General features: G+C 65.6%; 1 protein-coding gene across 2 annotated transcripts in view; it reads right to left on the bottom strand.

Moving 5' to 3' along the window:
- Nucleotides 1-768: 768 nt before the first annotated feature.
- MCM3AP (minichromosome maintenance complex component 3 associated protein) overlaps nucleotides 769-9,513 on the bottom strand; it is a 49,136-nt gene continuing 40,391 nt past the window's right edge. For both annotated transcript variants that reach the window (XM_056820167.1, XM_056820166.1), the window contains 9 exons: nucleotides 9,169-9,322; nucleotides 8,293-8,548; nucleotides 6,851-6,948; nucleotides 6,023-6,413; nucleotides 4,626-4,883; nucleotides 4,357-4,489; nucleotides 2,143-2,349; nucleotides 1,417-1,579; nucleotides 769-1,093 (listed from right to left, as the gene is read on the bottom strand). In XM_056820167.1, coding sequence (XP_056676145.1) covers nucleotides 935-1,093; nucleotides 1,417-1,579; nucleotides 2,143-2,349; nucleotides 4,357-4,489; nucleotides 4,626-4,883; nucleotides 6,023-6,413; nucleotides 6,851-6,948; nucleotides 8,293-8,548; nucleotides 9,169-9,322 — 1,819 coding nt within the window. In that variant the 3' untranslated portion in view covers nucleotides 769-934. The remainder of the gene's footprint in view (nucleotides 1,094-1,416; nucleotides 1,580-2,142; nucleotides 2,350-4,356; nucleotides 4,490-4,625; nucleotides 4,884-6,022; nucleotides 6,414-6,850; nucleotides 6,949-8,292; nucleotides 8,549-9,168; nucleotides 9,323-9,513) is intronic.

Below are 9,513 nucleotides of genomic sequence, written 5' to 3'. Positions count from 1 at the left end.
CAGGATTGGAGGAGGAGCGGCAGGGTGATGGGGCGCGGAGAGAGCGGAGGGGGCGTGGCCACCCGGGAGGACCCGCCAGTCTAAGAGCTGGAGCCGGGTCAGAGGCTCAGTTTACCCCTCCGTAAAATGGGAGTGAGAGATGGTGAAGCGCTTGGTCTATGGGGCCATTCCTGTCACTCTCACTTCTTCCCTGACAAGATGAACCCTTTTCCCAAGAGGTCCCCCAGTTCCTGCACCCCCATCCCTTCCACCACCATCTCCTCTCCTCCCCTCCCAGCCTTCCCAGGACATAGATGGGAGCAGGGTCTGTCTGAACTCTGGGCCCTTCCCTGGGCCGCGTTGAGAGGGGAAGCAAGAGGCCAAGCAGGGACGTTAAACAGCGGGCCCAAGGGGCTCTGCCTGCCTGACCAAAGGTGGCCACAGCCAGAAGCAGCGGCTGGCACCGGCCTCCCCCTCCCTCCGGGCCCCGACCAGAGGGATCAGAGGAGGTCAGGAGGCAGCAGGAGGCCCCCCCTCCCCCCAGCCCACTCCCCTATGGCGCTCCATGCACTAATCCCTCCGGCCACACCTGCTCCCCTCCCCAGCGGGGCCCGGGGGCCCTCCCTCAGAGCATGGACCAATGGCCGCTCCTCGCTGGGCACCGAGTGGCAGCCCGGCCCCCCGGCGCTATTTCAGTGGGCCCGCCACGCTGTATCTGCCATCTCCGTGCGGCGCGGGACCCGAGGGGGCCGTGGGGGGCGAGCGGGCAGCAAAGCACGAGGCCTGGGCGGGGGTCTTGGCAAGCACTTTACACACATGATCCTGTCCTCACAACAACCCTGTGAGGTAGGCTCGGGGCCGGCGCCCCAGGCCCGGCCAGAGCGGGCCTGTTCCATGATTGATGGCCCGTCCGGCTGGGGGCGCAGCATCCGCAGAGCGCCTCTGGGGCCCCCCCTCAAATGTCCACCATGTCCAGCAGTGTGGAGAGATGGCGCTCGCAGGCGAGCTCCTCCTCTTTGGTCCTTTCGATCAGGCTCTCCAAGCGCCTCAGCTTCTCGGTCAAAGACGCGTCCATCTCCGGGGACGGCGGCGGCTGCTCGGCGCTCTCCTCGTCCTGGACGGAGAAAAGGCAGCTCGGAAGGGCCCTCGGGAGGCGGGGACCCGCGTCCGGGTCACTTTCCCCGATGCTGGGCCTGGCCAGAAAGCGGGCGCGGAGGGCAGGCCCCTCTCGGGGAGTGGCGGACGCCGTCCGAGGAGGCGATCCAGGACAAGTCCGTCCTTCTCCGAGACAGCCAGGACCCCGCAAGGGCACCCCCAGGGCCCGAGGACAAGCACACCCTGACACGGGACACTGAGGACACGGCCAAAGGCCTGGCCTCGGGAAAGCCCTGCCCGTCCCGACATCTCCGAACCAGGCCTTGGGAGGAGCCGCTTTACCTGGGGGACGGCAGGTGCCGCCGCCGCCGCCACCATCCGTAGCACGGGCTGAAGGGTCTGGGGTGTCGCTACCAGCGCCTGGGGGAGGTAGAGGGGGAGGGAGCTGGCATCTGCCCCTGGCTCCAGGTCCCCGGCCAGCCACTGGCGCAGCCGATCTTCAAATCTAGGGGAGGCAGGAGACAACACGGGCAGATCCTCAGAGGGCCCGCCCTCATGCCCAGGCATCCCCAGGAGAAGCTGGGGCACAAGGGGGCCCCTCGGGGGTCAGGGGCCCCCCAGGCCCTCGTCAGAAGCCTCCAGAGACACTGTATCTGGCTGAGCAGGGGCTCCAGGGGGCCCAGGCTGAGAGGGCCCCAGCAGCGTCGGCTTCTGAACGCAGGGCCTCGTCCCGGCCTTCTTTCTGCCCCAGCAGGCAGCCCTGGGCATGCTCTCAAGGTCAGAGCAGCAACACCTCCACAGGGACGAGGCACGGGAAGGGAATTGGGTCCAGACTGCCCCCATTCACGTCCCAGTCAAGTAACAAACGGGCCCCCGGGCCAGCTCCGCAGCACACACTTTCTCCCCCATGTCCCTCCCTCTTTGCCCCCCCCCAGTCCTTTTCTGACTGTCTGTGGGCTCCAAGGGGAAGGAGCGGGGGCTGGAGGGGAGCAGCAGCTCTGGAGCCGGCCCGTCCCCGGAGGCCCCGTTCTCCACTGTCCCAGCCTGGATGGAGGCCGCCCCCCTCACCTCTTGCTCTCCTCCTTCTCCAGCTGGAGGCTGGCCGACAGGCGCTCTGGGAGCAGCTCCTCGGCCGAGGCCGTGTGGGTGAGCTCCTTGGCATCGGGCACCCGGCCCACCCGCCCGTTCTCTGGGCCTCTGGGCCTGCTGTGGGGGACCTGGAGCCACGGAGAGGAGAAGCCCTTGGCGGGCGAGCGAGAGGATTTCGTGCCCAGACTGTGGGAAGAAAACGGGAAGAGTTAGAGGTAGCCAAGGGTCAGGGACGAGTTCGCTCGCTGGGCGCCCCTGGGGGCTGCACTTTCTCTAGAAACATGCCAACAGAATGTTTTTCAAAGGCACTTGGGCCACCTAAGACCACTGAGGCCAGCGCGGGGAATCTCCATGCACAGAGTGCTGCCCTGGAGACAGAAAGAGCCAAGTTCAAATCCAGACTCGGGGCCCTCCATGCTGGGCTGCTCTGAAGACAGCTGGGTCTTCGGGGGGGGGTCACTCCAGACTGGGGGGTTTGGGGAGCAGCAGCTATCACAAGGACCCAGGAACAGAACCTGGAACATCCACTGGGAGAAATGCCAAAGGCCTGGGGGAAGGGGGTCCACCAAGCCCAGTGAGGAAGCCACAAGAGGCCTTCCATGGAGGCAGAAGGGTCTGGGTGGGCCTCGAGGGGGTCTATGGCGCTGGCAGAGGGGCCAAAGCTGAAGCACCACTTGCAGATGGGTGTGGGGGCACCAGGGAGGTTTGGCGGCTCCAGCTGAGGCTAGGCAAGTCTGGAAACTGGCCCTGCCCGTCAGACAGGCTATCTGCTCCCTCAGGGCATCAAAGGCCAAAGGGCCCAAGGACTGGAGGGAAGTGGGCACACCCCGCCCACAGGTAGGTGGTGCATGGGCACCACAGAATTCCCAGGAGTGTGGGGACTGGCCCACAAGTGGAGCACAGTGCCACAGGAGGGCAGAGAAGGCAGCGGGAGGGACAGGGCACCACGGGAGGGCAGAGAAGGCAGCGGGAGGAACAGGGCACCACGGGAGGGCAGAGAAGGCAGCGGGAGGGACAGGGCGCCACGGGAGGGCAGAGAAGGCAGCGGGAGGGACAGGGCGCCACGGGAGGGCAGAGAAGGCAGCGGGAGGGACAGGGCGCCACGGGAGGGCAGAGAAGGCAGCGGGAGGGACAGGGCGCCACGGGAGGGCAGAGAAGGCAGCGGGAGGAACAGGGCGCCACGGGAGGGCAGAGAAGGCAGCGGGAGGGACAGGGCGCCACGGGAGGGCAGAGAAGGCAGCGGGAGGGACAGGGCGCCACGGGAGGGCAGAGAAGGCAGCGGGAGGGACAGGGCGCCACGGGAGGGCAGAGAAGGCAGCGGGAGGGACAGGGCGCCACGGGAGGGCAGAGAAGGCAGCGGGAGGGACAGGGCACCACGGGAGGGCAGAGAAGGCAGCGGGAGGAACAGGGCGCCACGGGAGGGCAGAGAAGGCAGCGGGAGGGACAGGGCGCCACGGGAGGGCAGAGAAGGCAGCGGGAGGGACAGGGCGCCACGGGAGGGCAGAGAAGGCAGCGGGAGGGACAGGGCGCCACGGGAGGGCAGAGAAGGCAGCGGGAGGGACAGGGCGCCACGGGAGGGCAGAGAAGGCAGCGGGAGGGACAGGGCGCCACGGGAGGGCAGAGAAGGCAGCGGGAGGGACAGGGCGCCACGGGAGGGCAGAGAAGGCAGCGGGAGGGACAGGGCGCCACGGGAGGGCAGAGAAGGCAGCGGGAGGGACAGGGCGCCACGGGAGGGCAGAGAAGGCAGCGGGAGGGACAGGGCGCCACGGGAGGGCAGAGAAGGCAGCGGGAGGGACAGGGCGCCACGGGGGGGCAGAGAAGGCAGCGGGAGGGACAGGGCGCCACGGGAGGGCAGAGAAGGCAGCGGGAGGGACAGGGCGCCACGGGAGGGCAGAGAAGGCAGCGGGAGGGACAGGGCGCCACGGGAGGGCAGAGAAGGCAGCGGGAGGGACAGGGCGCCACGGGAGGGCAGAGAAGGCAGCGGGAGGGACAGGGCGCCACGGGAGGGCAGAGAAGGCAGCGGGAGGAACAGGGCGCCACGGGAGGGCAGAGAAGGCAGCGGGAGGAACAGGGCGCCACGGGAGGGCAGAGAAGGCAGCGGGAGGAACAGGGCACAGCCTGCAGCCTCCAGGGTCCCACGGGACAAGCATGCGTGTCCCATAACCGAAGGCCCCAGCACTGGACCCAACTCACCGTCCCTGATCGTGCCTCGGGGCCCCCTTCTGGGTCTGCAGCCTGGCCTGTTCCCACGAGCTGGGAACGTTGTAGTTTTTTAAGTGGCTCTTGAAAAAGTAAACGCAGATCTGGCCGTCGTCACTCAGAGCCTCTGGGGATACAAAGATGGGGAGGAGGGAGTGGACGCGTCCTTCCTTGGGGACACCCACAGCCCACCCCTCGCTGGGGAGCACCCTAGGCCCCTTGGGGAAAGGTGGCATCTCTGTGGCACCTGGGCCACTCACTACCTGACGTGACGGGCAGTCTGGGTGGCTTCCAGTCCCTCAGCTTGTGGTTAATGCAGAGAGCCAGGATGTCATCCCAGGGAATGTCGTCCACGGAGGGGCCCGTCTCACCCAGGGCCCAGAGCTCTTTGTTCCTCCACCTGGCGTAGGTCCGGCTCAGAAGATTCTCCACCTGTGACTGAAGGATGGGCTGAGTCTGGCGACAGCTCGGGATCTGGGAAACGTACTGGGAGATCATGGTGCACACGGGACGCCAGGGAGCTGAAAAGGCCCGAGACGTCCAGTTAGAACCACGCCCGCGGGGCACACATGCACGCACGCGCACACACACGCACGCGCACACACGTATGTACGCACACACGCATGCACATACACGCGCACACGCGCACACACACACAGCAGGCATGAGGAGCCCATGCCCGGCCAGGGCCAATCCTTTGTACGGCCCCTCAGTGGGGTCCCAATGCTTGTGGAGGGCCCTCAGAGAGCCCTGTCCGCACCCGGGGCCTGGGCTGGAGGCCAGGTCTGGGGGGCCCATACGCCCCATAGCTAAGGGGTGGCAGGAATGAGCCGCAGGGACTCCCAACAGCCCTGTGAGGCGACAGAGAGCCCCAGGGGTGCATCAGCCCCGGGGAGACCACGGCACTTCAACTCTGACTGCTGGCCCTTGGGGCACCCGGTGAGCTCAGGCCCAGGCTGCCCAAGGCCCCTGTCATGGGGCTGGAGGACATCAGAGTTCGGAAGAGCCCAAGCCCCTCCCCTCTCCCCCCAACTGCCCACATAAGGAAACTGAGGCCCAGACCGTGCCATGGTCACAGGCTTAAAGGGCCTGGGAATCCGGCTGCTTCTTCCTTCTTCTGGTCCAGGAAGAGGGAGAACCCGGGGCCCCGGGTCTCCAGCAAAGCGTTATCGGGGCTTCCCACCATGGGTCTCCACCCCAGGCTTGTCTGGCTACCCAAGAGGCTGTGCACATCCCAGAGGCTGCTTGGGTGCCTCCGTGAAAGGCCAGAGACTGAGAGGACCTCAAGGCCTTGATCCAAGTGGCGGACGCTGGAGCCAGCAGGATGTGGCTTTGGGTCTCGCCTCTGAGCAGGCCACGTGGCTGTGTGGCCCTGGCTCGGTCCCTGCTCCCAAGGCCCCCAAGCAGCTCCCCCCCAAAGGGAAGGTGCAGTCTGCCCCGGAGGAGTCTCTTTTGCCCCTAGAAGACCCCCACAGTCCTGGTTCACACAGAGAATCATCCAAGCAGGCGCTTCTTGCTGCACCACATGCCCGGCGCCCTCCACCCTTTTCCACCGGCCCATCCATTGGCAAAGGCCGACAGCCTAAATCTCAGCCGTGGCCAAGCCTAAGGGTGCAGCGTCCTCACGCTGGAGGACGGGCAAGGCCGTGGGGCTACCTACCACCCTGCGGGGGAAGGTCCATGTGGGGCAGCTGGAAGGAGAGCACGGCCTTCTTGAGCCAGGCCAGGTGGTCGGGGGCGTTCCACTGGAGGTGAGGCAGCACCTTGTTGCCCCCAGGCTCGGCAAATTCGGTGATGGGCCAGGACAGGTGGCAGAGGTGCTCGGAGGCGGCCACCCCTGCCAGGAACTGCAGAACACTGTTGAAGAGCTCGATGATGGCGCTGGGCTCCTGCGAGGCCAGGCCAGCCAGGCGCCGCTCCTTCCGGTCGTAGAAGAAGCGGTCACTGAACTCCCGGCTCACGCCGTCCTCGATGTACTGCGGCAGAGTCTGGCAGCAGAGCTCCAGGCTGCTGGGGCAGTGAGAGACCAGCCACTTGACGGCCTGGGACACCTGCGGGCAGACACGGTGCCAGGTGAGCCCCGTGGGAGGCCCCCGGCAGGCCAGGGACAACTGCAACTTGGCAGCAGGAGTGGCGTCCGGTCTGTTCCAGGGAGATGACCGACGGGCCTCCACCCCTGTGGGCCTAGGCCCACCGTCTGTCTGAAGAGCTCGAGCAACTTGGCCAAAGAGGGAGCCGAGACCCCCGCTCTCGGGCAGCCTGACGGTGACCCCGGAAGCTCTCCCCTGCATGGGACCAGCGTCCCCAGCCGGGCAGCCCAAGACCACTCTCCTAGTCTCAGCAAAGAGCGGCTGAGAGGCACCCCCACCGGCGGGCAGACCCGGGGCCACATGACGGCGAGGGGCCCTTCTGGAATGAGCTCCTGCTGGGGCCGAAATTTGGGAGGATAAAAGAGCTTCAAACCCGCCACCCCAAAACACCATCTTACCCTGTGGGTGCCTTGGAGATCGCTGACTGAGGCTGGGATGCCCATGACGACGTAATCTGAAATCAGCTGGGAGGAAACTAAGTCTGGGAGCATGAGACCTTAAGAGAAGGAGGTGAACTAAGGAGACGACCCTGAGGTGCGTTCCCCGGCACCCCAGCACACACCAAGGAGGCGCGTCCCTGCTCGGGCCTCTTCCCCCATGGGCCCTTGCCGCCTTGGCTTCCAGGACATCCCTGAGGCCAACTCTTTGTAGCCCAGGCAGTGGAGAGAGGGTGGCCCGAGGCCGGAGAGCACCTCAGCCGAGGCCCACATCTCACAAGGAGAGAAGGGGGGCCCGCGTGCACTGAAGCCTACCGAAGAGCCCCAGCAGACTGCACAATGCCTTGGGGAACCATACGCTGGCCTATCTGGCCCCTCTGACGAGGTATCTCCTCCCCAGAGCGGCTCTAGGGGTCCCACTGAGAGCAGCCCTAGAAACTCTCCCTCGCCAGGAAGTGATCCTCACAGAGTCAGATGGCCACAGCCATAGTACGGGCAGATTCCTTTGGGGGAAGGGTTGGCCTATGTGGCCAGCAGGGTCTCCTGGGTCTTTGGTGAAGGAGTCCGGGGATTCTGGAGGGGAAGGGGAAGGGACAGAGAGCAGTCCGGCCACAGACGGACCACGTGTGGGAAAGCCTGGGGCAGGAAAGAGAAGGGTCTGGATAGGTTTGACCCAGAGATCCCACTGCTGGGCACGTCCTGCAGAAGTCAAAGAGCACCGCCGTCGCTGTTGCCATCGGTGCCCCCCCTTCCCAGCTGGTGTTAATTGATCCCCATCACCTCTGAGATCAAAAAGAAACGGGCCTGAGCCTCGCCCCTCCTGTCCCCACCTGGAAGCCCCTCTGGAGCCTCCTCGATACTGGCCTGCCCTCTGCTGTTTGCACACTGGCTCCCCCATTGAACTGGGGGCTCCCTGAGGGCAGGGGCTTCCCTTTCCTTTCTTCGTACCCCCAGGCTGGCCTGGCCTGGTGCCTGCCCCCAAAAAGGCGCCTCATCAGTGGCTGCAGACAGCACAAATGCAGAGCCCAGGAAGGATGGGTGCCCAGAGCTCAGAGGGGCCCCATGAGAGAGCACAGGAAGACGCACCCCAGAGCTCCCATAGGCCTCCTTACTTTACTGGCCAGTGTAAGTGTCCCCTCTTCTCCTCCTTTCTTACTCTGGGCTGGAAGGAAAGACGCCGGGGGGGAAGGCAGGGGGGAGGAGAGGGATTTCTAAGGGAGCAAAGGCTATACAGAGGGCACCTCCTCCTCTTAAGAAAACTGCAGTGCTTGGGAAGGAACCAGAGCAGGGCCTGAAACAAGGCTGGAGCGGCAGCTGGACACAGCTGCCTTCTAACACAAACGTCCAGTCACCTTGGGGCCGGCCAGAGCTCCACCCCGGCACCCGGGCCCCATGGCACCAACCTTCCTCCACTTCAGCCTCGGCAGCCCCTTCTTCACTGGGTACAAGAACCGCCAGGGGCACCAGGGGGTGAAAGGGCTTTGCCTGCAGGAGCTGCTTGAGCTGCAGCAAGGCCGTGAGCCAGTATGTGTCGTCCTCATCCTCCTCGGCACCCTTTCCAGGGGGGGGGAGCAGGAAGAGGAGGCCGCTGGTGCCCAGAAGGTCCTTCTGCGTCTCGGTGGCGTCCAGGGCCGAGTCACTGAGCAGGCCGTGAGCCACCTGGGCCAACACAATAGCAGAACCAGGTTAGGGACGGTGCACCCCCGGCGGGAGACGCCACCAAAATAGCTCACACGCTGGCCGGCACTGAAGGGGGCAATGCCTTCCCGAGGGGAGCTCTGGCCTGGCTCCCCAGCTCACGCATCGCCACGACGACAAGGAGTGCTGGCACCCCGATCACGCCATAAGGTCTGCAAAGCAGCGGACCTCACAGGGGCCTGCTTCATCCTCTCCCTGGGAGGAAAGGGCTGTCATCTCCACTTCGCAGAGGAGGAAACTGAGGCCGAGCCAGGCAAAGGCATCTGAGGCTGGGTCTGAGCTCCCAACCAGCCGCTGTCAATCCCACCCCCTGGACACTCGCCAAAAGCTGCACGGGCAGGCTGACCACCAGCTAAGCACAACCCTTCTGGCCACCCCATCGTCCAGCGCCACAGGCTTCCTTCCCTGGGACGAGTCCATCCATACCCACGCTTCAGGGAGGGCCTCCGAAGGTGGCGCGGCCCTGGGGTAGCCCCCATGGGCAGGGGCCAGGCAAAGGCGGGCACGCCTCACCAGGCCCTGCCGGCAGACGCGGTCCCTTCCGATTCCCAACCTACGGTGGCTTGGCTCCCAGCGCGCACCTTCACGCACACGTTGACCCAAACGGGCCGATCCCCTTTGGTGGCAGAGCCATTCAACAAGGTCAGCGTCTGAATGCCGTCCGAAGGCTGCTGGGCCCGGCTCGGCAGATCTTCGCTTCCCATGAACTTGACTTTTAGCCAGCTTGCCAGGACCCTGCGAGGAGGATGGAAGAAAGAAAGGGGGGCCAAGGTGGGAGGAGGACGAGGCTGCCACCAAGCACGCCCCAGAGGACAAGCCCTGCCCAGACTGCCCGGGGGGACAGGAATCTGGCTTTTCCATTCTCGATCCAAGTCACTTCCCGGAGGAGGGCAGCTGCAGAGCAAATGCGGCCCAGCGGAGATCCA

The sequence above is a fragment of the Monodelphis domestica genome, chromosome 2 (assembly GCF_027887165.1).
Source record: "Monodelphis domestica isolate mMonDom1 chromosome 2, mMonDom1.pri, whole genome shotgun sequence".
NCBI classification, from domain to species: domain Eukaryota; kingdom Metazoa; phylum Chordata; class Mammalia; order Didelphimorphia; family Didelphidae; genus Monodelphis; species Monodelphis domestica.
Note: the sequence above shows the minus strand (reverse complement) of the source record. Positions and strands in the feature narration are given on the sequence as shown.